Source organism: Nannospalax galili, unplaced genomic scaffold (genome assembly GCF_000622305.1).
Source record: "Nannospalax galili isolate Female #2095 unplaced genomic scaffold, S.galili_v1.0 scaffold132, whole genome shotgun sequence".
Lineage (NCBI taxonomy): Eukaryota > Metazoa > Chordata > Mammalia > Rodentia > Spalacidae > Nannospalax > Nannospalax galili.
Genome location: NW_008332644.1, coordinates 1480967 through 1497593, shown reverse-complemented (window position 1 = coordinate 1497593; position 16627 = coordinate 1480967). Strand labels below are relative to the sequence as shown.

Genomic DNA, 16627 nt, shown 5'->3' with positions numbered 1-16627 from the left:
CCAGCTGCCTGGAAAACTCTGTTTCCGGTAAGCTTATAAAATATTTCCCTGTGGCTTCTCAGGTATCCTTAGGATTATTTAATCTCTCCTTCCTCCCTCTCCCCCTATATTACCCTCCCCCCTCCTTTCCCAGTTAGAGTCCACACTGTTTTTCCCATTTCCCCCTTGATAGTACTTGTGTCCAAAGTAGATCTACCCAGCTGTGCCACGCCTTGGCATACACCCAAAGGACTCGATAGCCTACTACAGGGATACTCAACCATGTTCATTACAACTCATTTCACAATGGCCAGGAAATGGGAGCGACCTAAACATCCCTCATGGGAAAATGTGTAATGAAAGCATGGTGCATATCACAGTGAAATTCAATCAGCTATAAAGAAAATGAATTCATGACATGAGCGGGTAAACGGATGTAACTAGAAAACATACTGAGTGAGGGGCTCAGAAAAACAAATGCCACATGTTCTCTCTTATTTGTGGATTCTAGCTATGATCTTCAAATGTGAGAGTGTAACCTGAGGTAACTGCAGAAACCAAGAAAGTAGTCAGGGACCACGGGGAAGGGGGAAGGTTTGCTACAAAGTCGATGTTTTTCTTGAGCTGATAATTGAGCACCGCATGAAGAGCCGTCGGACTGCTTTGGACTCGGGGCCTGAGGCTCACATGCCTGTTCTGAAGGGCTTTCTTAGGCTTCAGGGTCCTAGTTTCTTCTTCACTTCACAAATTCAAAGACTGAGCAGAAGCAAAACTGCTTCCTGTAGACAGGGTGCTTATCTGTGAGCCCACACCTGTGACCTGGGCCATTGGAGGGTTGGTGTTTCCATCAGTTCTTTTGGTGTTGTTTTGTGTTCTTAAAATAGAGTGTGGAAACAGGGAGACACATTAAGCCCTATGGGACAGAGCAGAGACAGGTACGTATTTTAGATTTGCAAATAAAGAACATGCTATATAAAAAAGAGGGAAAACAGTAAAGGGATAGGAACAGTTAACACCATTTGCAGCTGTGTTACAGTTACCATGAATTGAAAATAAAGGCAGAGGGCAGACATGGACCTAAGAACGCACCAGGAAAAGAACTAGACTGAAGACAGAAAAAGAATTCTACGCTTTTGATCAGATGGGTCATTTTATGAAAGGACAGCAATAGGCGAGCTTTTCAAGTTTGAGTCCCACAAACCCATCCATTACATAGTTCCATGTATCTATCTCTTTCATCTAACTACCCACCTACCCCTTCCATGCATCTTGCTAATCTAACTGTGCTGGGATAAGTGATCAGAGTGTTTAAACAGCACTTTGACATGGTTATTACATGCAGTGGAATTAAATTAGAACAATCCTATTACAATCGTATCCTCTGGGGGACAAGGCAAAAATGTGCACACACTGAAAATAGCGTTTTCAAGTAGCTGTCATACCTTTAGATCTAGAACAGTTAAATATACACCTGGATAAAGTCCAAGTATCTCTAAAATAAGGTTTTTCTTAATATTTTCTTGTTACTAATACACCCATGCATATATCCACTGACAGTGGATTTGACATTTCAGCTTGGGTTTGATCCTTTCCATCTGCTTTTCTGTTCAGCATTTTGCAGCTCTTTGGGTCTCTTGCTGTCCTTTGTTGTTTCTGTTGATTGATACAGATTCAGTCGTGTATGTATCCTAAAACTTAAAAAATCTGGATTTGGAGCCTGTTCTGTCCTCAGCCAAGTCAGCTCACTTCTATGAGTCTAGGGAATAGTTGAATTCGGCTGTAAAAAAAAAAAATCCAAACCCCAAAGAAATGAAAAAGAAGCATGTTTTCTCTCTCTCTCTCTCTCTCTCTCTCTCTCTCTCTCTCTCTCTGTCTGTAAAGGTCAAGGTTGAACTCTTATGAAGCCTGCCTCACTGAGAAGAATTCTGATGATGATCTAAAAATAAACAGAGTGAATGATGAGCACATTTTTAGAGTTACATCACACTCACTTGAATGTTAGCTCTTTAAAACTGACTAACATGATCTTTAAATGAAATGGTTGTAAGAGCCACATGCAGCATCTCCATTGGCCTACAGAAGCAGCACAGGAAGACACAACCAACAAGGCCACAGGCTTTAAGTCCATCTCCCACTTCTGCAAGTGGAATTGCTGGAATATCAGTTTTCATTGCCACAAATACATACATGGCTGTGAATTCACATGCCACGTTTGTGCTTCAGGATTCAAATCTACCCCAACTTCCCCCTGTGAGACTTAAGAAGTCTTTGTCAAGGGCCTGGTAGGGAGCACCACTTTACTGAATATTTTCTTCAATCATCCAAAGTTGGGCTAGTTTCCATTCCAGCTCATGAATCACTTTTATAAAAATGAGTGAATCTGACAATCTTTTTGTGGCCTTAAAAGAGTCGAGGTAGATTTAGAATCAGTTAAAGCAGTGATTTTACAAGTGTTCACATCTCAGTTCAGTACAACACTGTCTTCATTTTCATACATTCTGGTCTTGCTGATGCTTCTCCAACTTCAGTTTAACCTGAAAACAAATATACAAATGTAAAACACATAAACAGACCCAGGAAGAATGAGGGGAGACTGAGGCATGATTGACACCTCAGGGCTGCCCATGTGGCAGAAGTTCCCTCTCTGGAGAATAGTCCCAAAGAGAGCCATCCGTGGTGCGGCTTCTTTATAGGGAATTCAGATTCTTGACCTCACATCTATCTTATTGTTGAATAAAAGATAAGATTTGTATGCTCATAATTTTATTTTTAAATTTTATGCCATGCTGTACAGGCTGCAAGGGTGGGTAGGAAATTCTTTTAAAAAATTGCTTATTCATCCCAAACACACCTCATACTCTGTGTGTGTGTGTGTGTGTGTGTGTGTGTGTGTGTGTGTGTGCTTTTTGAGGCAGGGTCTCAGTATGTAGCCCTGACTAGGATAGAACCCTCACTACGTAAACCAGTCTGACCTTGAACTCACAGAAATCTGCCTGCCTCTGCTTCCTGAGAGCTGGGATTAAAGGTATGTGCCACCACGCCTGGCCCATCCACCTCATCCTTATTCAATATACTTTCTTTCAACTAAGACATTGTATGTTGAATATGTGCTGTGTGTCGTCAAACTTCACTCCACATTCAAGAAAGTTAAAACGATGGGTATTTTCTCTGCTTTCAAGGAGTCAGTTTTGCTGGAGAACATCATCCTGTTGGTAGCTATGAAACTTGGGTAACAGAAGTTACTCTAAGCCTGTATTTGTTCGGGAAGGTCAGGAAGATGTGCAGGAGTCACAGACCCAGCTTTCAAACAGATGTCAGCTCTTCTTTTCTGTTGATCCCACTGAACGACAAGGAACACATACACAGTTTAGACGGTCACACTTTCTTAATTGCTCTTCCCTCTATCCCTTGGCCCAGAGGGATCATCACTCTGCTGTCTCAGCCGTAAGCAGTGATTAGAAAGGCAGGAAGCGTTCTTCCTGCCTCTCAGATTCCACAAAGACCTGAGTGGACCTCTTTCCATCTCTGGGACCCACCAGTCTGGACAGCAGGCTGTTGCTGACCCAGGCTACCTGCAACAGCAGGTACCTCACTCTCCTTGAGGGCTTATCGTGCTCATTGGGTTAAGTGAGCATGCTTTTGACCCAACCCTGCTATTTCTCCACAGCTCCCTTCCAGCCAGTGAGTCTTATTAAAAAAACATCATGCTCAACTTTCCACCATGATAACAAAACTGGGTTTTATAGGAACAGGGTTGGGGATATCTCTGAAGGTGATTAGTGCTGTAATGACCATCTACCCTGCGTCTCATTTTGTATGACCTTAAGCTAGTGATGACAGGGCCAGAGCACTAAGAAGGGAGACCTGTCTTTCAGTTCTCTTATGGCCCAGATTGCATAGGCTATGGAAACAATGGGAACATTCTGTCCTTGGTGACAGCTTTGGCCTCATCCCCTTCCCTTCCTGGCAGGTTGTCAGGGCTGCTGTCAGAGGAGAGTGAGCGGTCCAAGGTGTTCTTTCTTCTATTCTTCCTCCTAAATGAGTAAAGGTGCTAATGGAGGGTAAACACTCCAAAAAACAAGACCAGAAGAAAGAAAGAGGAACAGTGGGAGGTGCAGATCAATGTCCCCTGGAAAGTGGAGAATTGACTGTAATTGCAATAGACTGGAAGGGCCTCTCCTACCTTCCAATGAGTTTTGGCCTAATTTCAGCCAAGTTTTATTTAGGAGAGGATCTTTAAAGTTGAAGGGGAAACTGTCCTTGTCCTGAAATGATGTTAAAGATCTCTGTAGATGCATATGTTACCCTTTCTGCAGTTTAAACCCTTTACTGTTATTCCTGTAGACCCCTGCATAGAGGGAGATTTTTATGTAAGACATGATGACTTTCAGTCAGAAACACCAGTGAGAAGCAGTCTTGTAGTAGGGTGGTGTTGTTTTAAATTCTTTCCAGGACCACTGAGGTAGAGTCCATCAGGTGAAATTATTTTGACATTGTCTATTTCCATTAATTTGATCCTGTTCCCATCTTTGTTTCCTTCCTCTACCCCTCACTCTGGGCCATGTGGAGAAGTCAAGTGATTTACTCATGTGCATAATGATTTTGGTTGGGTCCTGTGTAATTTTAAATGCCTTTGGGGCAAATATTCTGAGAAAGTTGCTTTTTACATGGAAGCAGGATTAGAGCAATCTGATTTATTCTAATCCGTCTGACCATTGAAGTAAATTGACCAGACAGTCAGCCACTCTCCCCTCAGTCACAAAATCGAGTGATTTACTGTCCCTAGTGCATGAACCAAATGTTTGATAATTCAGTTTAAAACAGCTCTTAAGTTTTTACATGTATCAGTGTTTAAGGTTTTCCATATGGATAGAATGAATCTTGTTACAGGAGACAGCCATGAACAGCCTTGAAATGTTTGACTGCTTTCCTTGATTTTTTTTCTGTCCCCCCAGATTTTCTTCTCCTAAGACCTGGAAGGGGAGGGGGGAAGGCAGCATTGACACTTTTCTTTTTCTTTTTCTTTTTTTCAGATTCAGAAGAGTAGAAAAGACCTCACATAGACTAAAAGAGGCTGCCAGAGTCTTCATTCATTTTAGCTGAGCTTCTTCACTCTCCTTCTTCTTCTACAAAGACCTGTATCTGGGGAAGGCGTACAACTTTCAAACAACAAGTCCCCCACACGTGGCCTTCTCCCATGCTACCTCCCCCGAGGGATGACTCTGGGGGTTGGTTTGAGGTCTTAGAACACAGGGGGTTTTCCTCTGAGCACACAAAGCCACTTGAATTGTTTTTGGTTTGGTTTTGTTGTTTTCTTTTTATTTCACAAATAGAACATGAAGGGACATCCTCAAATGCATTGCTAATAATTGGGCTTTCACAGCACTTATCTGATCCTGAAAATGGACATCCTGGATATGCTGAAAGAGGCCTGGAAAAGCCACACACACAGCAATGGCTGTTTTATTATTCTCACCCTGTTACTAGAATGTTGTCTTTCACACTGACTCCTGATGGCGAATACAGCCAGACTGGCCTTCATCACAGCTAAAGTGAAATTCTAACCTCTGGTTCATTTTTGAGTTGGGAACATACATTGTTTCTAATTTCTTTTCAGACTTAAAAAATGTTCTTATACTTTTTCCCATTTATGTAATACGAAATTGTTTTTCCAAAAGAAATTATCCTGTAGGAATCTGTATTCGATGCCTAATTTATTTTATTTGTGTATTCATGACTGTAAGCGTGAATGTGTTAGTTGGTGACCAGACTATCAGATGTGATCCCCACTGCTTTCACTGGGCAGCATCCATCACTGAAACTTAGACCGCTGGCTGGTCCTCTGCTTTTGAATATCTGTAAGTTGACTTCACTCTTGTTATTTTTTATTCAGGAAAGTGATAAGGGACAACATCAGGGAGATAGGTCAGATAATTCTTTTCATTTTAGTGAGTTTTTAAGGATATTACATAAGAGTTGATTAATAGCACAAATAAAAACACAAGGACAGTAGATAGAGTACAGAAATAAAGATATAGCCTCCTGGAGTATAACTAAAAGTGGGGTCCAGTGGACTTGGTGTGATTTGGATACAAGTGGTTTTTATAACATGGCTTTTGTTCCTTCTCATGAGCAAATCATGTGAAGTGGGACAGCTAATGCGGAGTAAGTGAGCCAGGTGACGGATGGGCTTGGGTGTATTTCCCAGATTGAATTTCTATATTAAACGCACAAGGACAGATATGTTAAAATATCTGCATTACTAAAACAGGTTATCGGCATTCCTTCAGAGGTAAAGAAACCTGTGTAGTCCCTGAGAACGTCTGGCTCTCGGGAACCAGCTGCAGCAGGGAGATGTGGGAATTGCTGTACAGAACACTCAGCAGCTGATGTTTGTAACACTTTCTTCCATTGGCTGCGTTTGGCCTTAGTACATTTGTATTTTTCTGCTGCTCTCCTCATTTTCCTAACAGTGACCGCAGTAGGCAATGTGAACACTGATTCAGATGACTTCCTGCAGGTCAAGCACATGGATGGTGCTAGCCATGTCATATTAAGTATTGTAATATGTGGTAGTTTTGATGGGCCTTGATATCAGGGAAACAGTAAGGAATAGTGAGTGCTCTGGGGAATTGGTGAGGATGGCTGAGGTCCTAGGAGGGCAGCAATTCCCCACCATCTGCTAGATTTGTGCTATGTAGGAATTGGGGCCCCAGGTACCTAGGATTTTATGTAAATCCCCTCCAAAGTTTTACACATTGGCAATTAATGGAAATGCTTACATTGCATTACTTAAGCAGAACATGTTTAGGAGATGCATGCAGTCCATGGGTCATCAGTTTGCAACTGTGTTCTTAAAAGCAGAATGATGTTGTATATCAATTAAATATAACCAATTGTATGTCAGTTCTTGACCTTGGAACCTGGCCCTTTTACCTCATTTCTATGCTGCGTTTTGTATGTGACGCATTTGGGCCAGTCATTGTGGAACGACTACAACTTCCATTTTATAATCTAGTGAAAAACACTAAACAATATTTGAAAAAGATTAGGAGAGCTGGAGAAATGGCTGAGCAGTTAAGAGCACTGATTGCTCTTGCAGAGGACCCGGGTTCGATTCGCAGCACCCACATGGCGGCTACGAACCGTCTTTAACTCCAGTTCCAGGGGAATCCAAAGCCCTCTTCTAATCTCCGTGGCATTGCATGACACGGGTGCACTCACATACATGCAGGCAATACATTCATACACATAAAATAAAAATAATAATATTAAAAAAGAAAAAGAAATAGGAATATAGCCATTTTTCTAGCATCAATAAGGATGGAAATATTTTTAATTTGCTGTAAGCCATTAATCATCTGAATAAGAATGGAAGGACAATTTTATATTATATTAAACTTTGCTTAACACACTCAGGAATAAGGAACAGAATCTTTTAGTCTTAAGTTTTTAATTTCTTAAGTGTTTTTAAGGCACATTGAGTAAAAATGAAAAGTCATTTGTTTAAAAAAATACAAAACACATTATTACACTCTGAATTGATCCTGGACCTGATAAAACATCAAGATAATTATTTCAGGTGTCGGGTTGGTATTTACTGGAAGAACAGTGTTTTAAAGCTCTGTGCTTTTTAGTTTTCTTGAAACAGCTTCTTCCAGCTTGAACAGCATTATTCCCCTGCTCCAGTCACAGCATCTTTCTGTAGGTTCATACACACACACACACACACACACACACACAACACACACACACACACACACACACACACACACACACAGTCTGCACAGCTGAGTTAAGATGAACGGTGTATGGAGACCAAAGTGGCTTCAGCCTCACTAGTGTTATAATAAGCCACGGGATTTACAAGTATGACAGGACGACTAGAGTCAGCACCAGAGTTGATCTCCATGTCACTAACCAGGTCTATGCCCAGGCCATGCTGGTGTGGTCTGGTCTTGCAGTATGACTCATCCTTACCAAGGTCTGTATTCTATTTCTAAGTCATGCCTGCCTTTCCTAGTTAGTGAGCTCTAATAGCTTATGGCAGCAAACAAAAGATTCTTTCTAAATGATTAATTCAAATGAACTTTTTCACACTGACCATTCTGTTCTTAGAGCTTATAAAACTGTTGAATGTCTGACAGGATCCCATTGCAGAGCTGATACACTTAGCCATTAAAATCATACTAAACATCTGAAAGCCAAAGAAAACCCAGTGTTAGGTATTCATCTAATTTGTAGAATTTCTGACATTATATTTTTCACCTCAAACTATGCCTTTAGGAACCGTAAAAGTGAAAAGTGAACAGTGTCGTCATCATAGAGCGGAAGAGAGAACAAAGAAAGGAAGGCTGGTTTTACAGTCCACATTCAGAGGCTTAGAATACTGACTTTGATCTCTTCTCGCATAGATCACGTTCCCCTAGAGAGATGTATAGTTAGGTAAGTGGGTAGGTGGGTAGATGATACATATTTTCCTCTACCTTTGTTAACATCGTGATAATAGTAAGCGCTCTGTAAGGTTCCTTCTCACTTGAGGTTGAAACAAACAAAATAACAAAAAAGTACAAAATCCTTTTCTCATAATGAGAGAGAGAATTCCGAGATTAGAAATCTATGTATATAGAATTAGATCCCAAATAAAGGTGATTGGAGGATTTAGGTAGCTTTTCCCCAGTCAGAAGCTTCATTCAAGTTCTGACATGCACACAGGCTGCAAGTGTTTCAGTCCTGGCCTACTATGCTGGCTAGCACCAAGCCAGAGTTCAGGATGCACATGCAGATTTGTCAAATGGAATTCCACTGTCTACTTGTGAATACAATCAAAATTCATATTTACTTGGAAATGTTTTCTGCATCTCCTACATACCAAGCACACCAGTGTGTTCATGAGACTTGCATTCTCTGTGTATGCGGATGCACTCTAGTTATACCAATAGCTTCTCATAGGAGAGGAGGGAATGTTCAGGTCATTTGGGGGGAAATTGTCAGAGCCTACAAATTCTTGAAAATATTTTCTGTGGCTTTTAAATTAAAAAGATCAAATCAGTGAAGCAGCATTCATCTGAGAATGACCCAAAGGGCGATGACACCAATCTCCATGAAATACTTAGAATCCAAGATGAAACCTTTAAAATCCAAAATGGACTCACTTGGAGCAAATAGAAAATCCTGTATGCACAGTATAAGAAACCATTGCATAGCCTGTTCTGCTCTGCGAAGGTGGTGGGCACAGCACAGAGCCACAGCAAAATTGGTGTTAAAGAGCATAATGTTGCAATGATGATGTCAGATTGGTTCTTATTTTTGAATTAATGGAAAGTTATACTTGTAATCCATCAACAGAGATTCAAGATTAAAGGCCTCATTATCACTGAGAAACTGAACTCATTAAGCATCAATAATGCCCCCATGAAACCAGAAGCCTAACTCCCACAAGGCCAAGCAAAGACACGAGTGGGCACAGAGGGAACACTGGACTTAAAATGTAGCCAGCACCACCTGCAGATTCAAATATGAGTTTAGTGAGGGTAGGAAAATGGGAAGTAGGCCTCTGCAGGTTCTCGTTAGGCATCCGTAGCAGATAGGTGCCCCTCTAGGGAACCTTCTGTCATGGTGAGCAAGATTGTATCATTGAGACAGCTTGTTTTGGCATTGGGAAAAGATGAGGTTCAGTGGGAGACTGGACAGAAAGACTCATGGGCAACTTTAAAAATTATGAATTCCTGATTATTTTCTTATATACCCCAATTCTACCTATTTTTATTTAAGGTGTTGGCAGACATACCTGAGGTGAATTATCATCAATTCTGACTTTTGTTCTAAGTGGAAGGCAATTTACACTGGCAGTGGCAGGCTTTGTTTGATACAGTTTTCCCCAAACCAAGTGGCCACTGCAGAGCCAGGAAAGCAGTCATGATGTGTGGGGTTCTTTCAGCTCATTCGGGGCACACGACTCAGATTCTCCCAGGGTGCCTCCATCTCCAGGGTATTGCTGGCTGTAGCAAGCCATAGCCAGTGGGGCCATCTTTTCTGGTTTGGTCAGCTTCAGCATGGCCCCTAAGCCTCACCCATTCTTCATGGGAGATGACTTCTGCACCTGGAGAAGCTTTTTCAGTCTACTTATGGTGCAAGGTAACTCACAATAAAGCCCACTAGGACCCACTGACATGGGATGAGTGGCTTTTAAGTGGAGCTCTCAGAAGATGAATCCTTGCGCTATGGGGTTCCTCTGTGATCTGCCTTGGGAAAGGATGGGGTTTTGTAGATTATGTTGAGTGGATATGTGCATGATGGTACAGGAAACAGTCATACATCAATGTACATAGTTTCATAGTAAAAATCTACAGCCATAAATACTGTCCAGAAGGGGTTCTAGAAACAGACTGTAGAGAATACCTTTTCCTTTTTCCTTGCTTTGATTATATTTTTATACAATTTTATAAGCTGTAAAAAATTTAAATATATTTGGTATTTTTATTTGTAGTGTGTGGTTAGGATTGTTGCAGCCCCTGTGCTCACTGTACAACCATTCATCCCCACCATCACTGTCTAAGTCTCCTCTCCCCGTCACAGCCCGTTCCCTTACATTTTCCTTCTGGTCTTCTCTTACAGTCTCCTTTTTAACAGTTCCCTTCAGTTGTTTCTGTCCAGGTAAGCCATTCCACTGCCAGTATCAGTCAAGCATGCAGAAATACAAAGTAATAGAGGGAAAAGCACCACTTCCAGCATAAACCACTTGAGGAAGTGTTAAGTGTCAAGAGCAAGGAGGGGAGGAAAGAGTAGATGGGTGAAACGAGAAAGAGGGGATCAGTCACATCAAGCAAGGTGGGCCATTTCTAGACTAATAGAAGTTGTTATTACTTTCCTTGATTGTAAATGTTTGCTGTCACATGTTTCTTTTTTCTTTTGAGTTCTATGCCCTCACGATGAGTCTGTAGACTTGTTCCTTTAAGGAACTTCCCAGGGCCCCACAATCATATAGAACAGAAAAGGCAGCTCATGTCCTAAGCCTTAGCTCTTGCTGCTGTTCAGATCCAGGGAACTGGGGTTGTGGGAAATGTTCGAATCAACATTGTGATCGCTTAGCAAGACTCCGAAGAAGGAGGCAACAGAGCCAGTCTTCCAAACCTGCACCCACATTGTGTGAATAAGAGATGGGTATTTTTGGTAGGGGATTAAGAGATTCATGGATATTTTCTGCAAAAGCATTCCTTCCAAAAAGGAAGATAAAAATGGTTGTGTCTTTACTTTATGGCCTGTTATCATGTGCTTCCATGATGTAAATGTGTTTCTGCCAGATGAACTGCAGGTTTAGTCTTGCATTTGTTTACCCGAGGGCAAGGGAATGACTGTCCATTCTAAGGAAGCACCTTCTGTCCCCTATGATGCTACTTTGTACTAAAAGTTGCCCACATGCTGTGACATCACACCTACAAATGCAAAATAATTCACAGGATTCATGTCAAACAGGGAATGCCAAACTCCTGTCAAAATTAGACATCTGCCTACTGTAAATCTCTATTGCACAAATGAGCTTGATAATCCTTCAATATGTGATTCCCCTAAAATCTAGTAATGAATGGGTAATTGTATGTTCCTCTGATCATCAAATAAAAACAATGAGCTAAGCTCTTCTTAGAATATGAAAATTGAAAAGGTTGGGTTTTTTCTTTTAATTGTTGTCCATGTTCTATTTCCAAATATGGGGCTGCCAAAATCCACTCCACCCTCTGTCTCTTGCTTCCCTTGACTTCCACATAGTACCCAAGGTCCAAGTGCTTTAACCTACACAGTGATAGATATTCACAGAATATGATTCTTTCACATTTCATATAGTCTTTCTAGAAAGAATTAAATGGGTTTTCAGAAGTTCTCCCGAGTCAGAAGAAAGCTCACCATTTCTAGAGTCAGGCTGGCTTCTTCACTGGAGGTACAACTTTGTTGAAATCCCAAACATTTTTCTTTCTCCTTTCTTAGAATGCCTATAATTAAAATACTTTCCTGCTCTTCAGAATTGACTAGAAAATAGTCAATATTCTTGTTTGTGAGGATTTAGGTCATTCACTATCATGCTACCTGTGCCTAACCTGCTTACTTCAAAGCGCACACTAAGTGGATGCTCTTGTAGTGATGATGCGTACTGCACAATAACTACTTGTGATGTCTGCATATTATTCTTGAACTACTGTTCTACTGTTGCCCACTTTGTAAATTGTAGTCTTTTGCAGTCCATTTATTCCCTGTGGAATCTGGTTGTTTTATAATTACATTGCTGTTATCAGACCATTGATTGGAACTTAAAGTCACTTGCAATAGCCCATCCCATAATTAATCACTCTTAGTATTTTACTACATCTCCTTAAAGTCTTTTACTATGCATGTTTTCACAGTTAAGGCCATAGAGTGTACTTCATTTTGCATTATGGCTCATTCACTTAAGATTAGATTGTAAGCATTTGGTTTTTTAAAACTTCCTCATTGGTATTATTTGACTGCAAGCATAGCATTTCAGCTTGTGGCTCTAGCACAGTTTACTTACCCGCCTCTCTGCTGTTGAGCAATCAAGCTATGTGCTTTTATTTTAGTTTTGCATTTTAAATAACAGACATGGTACTGTTTGTATACTAGATTTATCACATTTCAAAATATCTCCAGCGGACTAATTTCTAGATGCACAGTTCTAGGGTCAAAGGTTGCAAACATTTTGGGGGTGTCCAATTCTGGAGCATATTTGGATTTTAAAAGAGCCACATTTCAATAGCACAGAACACTGCGGAAGTGAAGAGCTCTTACGTTTTTGTCATTCATTGTTCTTTCTGATGAACAAAGCAAATACGCCCACCAAAGCAAATGCAGTCTTGATGGTGCTGTACTGTGGAGGAAAAATAATACTTAAAACTGCAAATAGGCAGTTCTGGTTTATATATTGCTGAAAGATAACTCTGAGAGAAGTATGGTTTAAAGCCTTCTACACTTTCAGTGATTCCACTCCTAGGAGGAAAACTTGGATAGCTCTTAATATTCTTTCTTTGAGGATATAAAAGGACATTTGTTCTGAGACATCCTCCCATTGCCCTCGGCTGTAGGTCAAAGGGAATGCAAATATGTTGGCAGATATATGTGACAACAGAGACTAGGAAGTTGTGATTATCATAAAGGCAGACATTTGCAGCATGCTAAAATAAAGTGACTTTAAATGCGGGATATGTTGACATCCTTCCCCACCATGGTCTTTCTACATCTGCTGCTGCCCTGTGGGATCTGGTTGTATTCTAACAATATTGCTGCTCTCAGACCGTTCATAATGATAGCATCTGGACTCACAGGGCTCTTGAAGCACCCTTTTCACAACAGGCTTCAGCTGGGCAACACTAACCTCATTTTGTTGGAGGGAAATTAATTGTTTGGGTTAAGTCACAAATGACTGAGGTTTCTCACCAACCTGAGGCTGTCCTGTCTTAGTGTGTGTGTTCACCTTGTGGTTGGCAGCCTTGGATAGCCCTTGTGTGTGTGTGTGTGTGTGTGCATGTGTGTGTGTGTGTGTGTTCGTCTTGTGGTTGGCAGCCTTGGCTATCCCTTGTGTGTGTGTGTGTGTGTGTGCATGAGTGTGTGCGTGTGTGCACCTTGTGGGTGGCAGCCTCGGCTATCACATGTGTGTGTGTGTGTGTTCACCATGTGGGTGGCAGCCTCGGCTATCATGTGTGTGTGTGTGTGTATGTGTGTGTTTCGTCTTGTGGTTGGCAGCCTTGGCTCTCCCTTGTGTGTGTGTGTGTGTGTGTGTGTGTGTGTGTGTGTGTTCACCTTGTGGGTGGCAGCCTTGGCTATCCCTTGTGTGTGTGCATGCATGTGTGTGTGTGTGTGTGTTCACCTTGTGGGTGGCAGCCTTGGCTATCACGTGTGTGTGTGCATGCATGTGTGTGTGCATGTGTGTGTGCATGCATGTGTGTGTGTGCACCTTGTGGGTGGCAGCCTTGGCTATCACTTGTGTGTGTGCATACGTGTGTGTGCGTGTGTGCGTGTGTGTGTATGTGTGTTCACCTTGTGGGTGGCAGCCTTGGCTATAACGTGTGTGTGTGCATGCGTGTGTGTGTGCATGCGTGTGTGTGTGTGTGTGTGGGTGTGTGTTCACCTTGTGGGTGGCAGCCTTGGCTATCATGTGTGTGTGTGCATGCGTGTGTGTGTGCATGCGTGTGTGTGCATGTGTGTGTGTGTGTGTGTGTGTGTGTGTGCACCTTGTGGGTGGCAGCCTTGGCTGTCCCTTCTCTTGCTGCCCTCTTTCCAGACTCCTGGTGAATTGGATTCATTGCCATTTAGCTGAACCAACCAAAGACATTAATTTGAAATATCGAAAACTATTCATTTGTCAAAAGATACCTCAAGTAATATAAGCTGCCTAGATGACATTTCTGCCTGGAGCTGACTAATTACGTTGTTGACTCTCTAAACATTCACTCTAGGTCAAGACCAGTTTAATTCTTGACCTTAAATTTATTTCCCAAAGATGACATATTTCCATCTCTGGAGATATATTGCATTATTTACTCTGACACACATTCACAAACACACATACACATTGATACACACAATGCACACATGTACACATGTGTGTGCATATATACAAACATGCAGATACGTATACACATGTACATAATATATACATACACACACCTTTCTTTCAAAACTAAACAAACTGAACTAGAAAATAACTAACACTATTGCACTTGAGAGTTTACTAAGCACTTTTATATATGTACTCTTTCTTGACCCTCAAAATTATGTCCTGGTATTGGTGTTTTTAAAATATTTTATTACTTTTACTTTATGTGTATGAATGTATTACCTGCATGTGTGTAAGTCCATCCGTGTCATTCAATGCCCACAGACGTCAGAAGAAGGAGTTGCATCCCCTGGAACTAGAGTTATGGACAGTTGTTAGCTGCTGTGTTGGTGCTGGGATTCAAACCCAGGTCTTTGGCAAGCATCATCTGAGCTGTTTCTCTAGCCCCAGTATTAGTATTTTTAAAGCCTAATAGATGAAGAAATTGAAACAATGTTTTCACTAATGTATTTATTCTTTTACCTTAGCCACTTCTTTAAAAAAAAATATTTTAGAACTCTAAGCTGCACTCATGAAATCTCAACAACATGGTTGTCTCAAGAAGACCCACATAATGACAGCCCTAGTTGACATGCCAATGTGGATGGGGGAAATTTCACAGGGTTCTATCTCTAGATGAAGAGCTATAGGCAATCAATGATCAATGGCTGCTGAGGGAGAGAATCAGTTTTCTACAGGGTTGAGGTCCCCAATAGGTTCTCCAATCCTAAGTGGTTAGTCCTAAACACAAGCACCACTAAATGGACTCAGTGAATTATATCTCACATACATATGTACATATAAATGTATGTATGTGACAGTAATAAGAGGAAAGGATAAAAGTAAGGAATGGGAAAAAGCAGAGGCATGAAATAAGGCTGTCAAACCAGGGAAAATGTTGTTACATAGACATGCAAGCGAAAGAGGTCTCCCTAGTTCACAGCAGTAAGTCATAAATTAAACCTGAGCTTCCTGGAAATCTAAGTAAATATGGGCAGAAATTACTTAACAACTTACATCATCCATGAGGCCAAAGCACGCTGGTGATTCAGAAGAGAAAAGGCTTCCCCTGACAGCTTAAAAAAAGTCTTCACTGAGTATTCACCCTCAGAGTGCCAGCTTGAGGCCAGCCCAGTGAAATTGCATTGCTGGTTGAAGGGCTCCGGTGTCCGCATATAACCCCATGACCCTGTGTTGTAAGCGTAGACAGAATTGAAAATCACTGACAGAATGACTGCCGAGCCCCTGACAGAGCCACATACCTGCGGAGACTTTCCCAGTAAATCCAAGAGCCAGTTGTGTGTGCTGGTTTGCTCCAGCCATTTCTTGGATGGTACCCTAGGGCAGAGCTGGGAAGGATCTTCTGTCTCCATTTCTGATGTTTTTTTCCTGAGAGGGGGAGCTCTGGAGAGTTGAAGGACTTTAGAAGCTGAAATTTGGATGAGTTAGTTATTATTCCCATGAAGGGAACTTTGAATAGAACCATAGGTAATTTTGGTGGCTGTGGAATGAAAAATGTCAGGAAACAGCCCCCAGCTGAGCACCGAACCACTCTCCCTGGTCCACAGGGCTGTCTGACGTTCTGGAGAAATCACAAGTAGCCCGATTTTATTCTATCCTGCTGGTGTGTTTATGAGTCACAAGTATGAGAGGCGGGTGAGGATGATTTCAACCTACTCTTTCTGTCAGCATCTTCAAGGGAGGCACCAAGGGCGTGCAACGCTACCTCCAAGAAGAGCCATCAAGCTTAATCTCATGGAAGATCAGAACACAATTTTTTGTTTGGTTGTTTTCGTTGTTTTCTTGTGCCACATTTTGTTTTAATCTCACCAAGAATTCCTTTGAAATAACATAGCAGTAATGAATGTTTCCACAGGTAACAACTGAAAGCTGAAAGCTTAAATTTGCCGAATGCTTTACGACCTTTCAAGTAGCAGTGTAGGCTAGATGAAATTATATTTTTCAATTTCACAAAGGTATCAAAAGTGCTGTATTTTTGACTAACTAGGCAAGAAAAATGAAATTCTTTTCCTTTCCTTGTCATTT

The 16627-nt window shown here is 41.4% G+C and overlaps 1 protein-coding gene across 10 annotated transcripts in view; it reads left to right on the top strand.

The window, feature by feature from the left end:
• Positions 1-16627, top strand: part of Pde1c (phosphodiesterase 1C) — a 554512-nt gene that overhangs the window by 499669 nt on the left and 38216 nt on the right. Inside the window, exon 18 of one of the 10 annotated variants that reach the window (XM_029560850.1) lies at positions 5013-7058. The exons of 8 other annotated variants lie outside the window; for them this stretch is intronic. In XM_029560850.1, the coding sequence (XP_029416710.1) occupies positions 5013-5026 (14 nt within the window). In that variant the 3' untranslated portion in view covers positions 5027-7058. Of the gene's footprint in view, positions 1-5012; positions 7059-16627 lie in introns of those variants that run through there. One more of the 10 variants, XM_029560854.1, reaches the window with a different exon arrangement.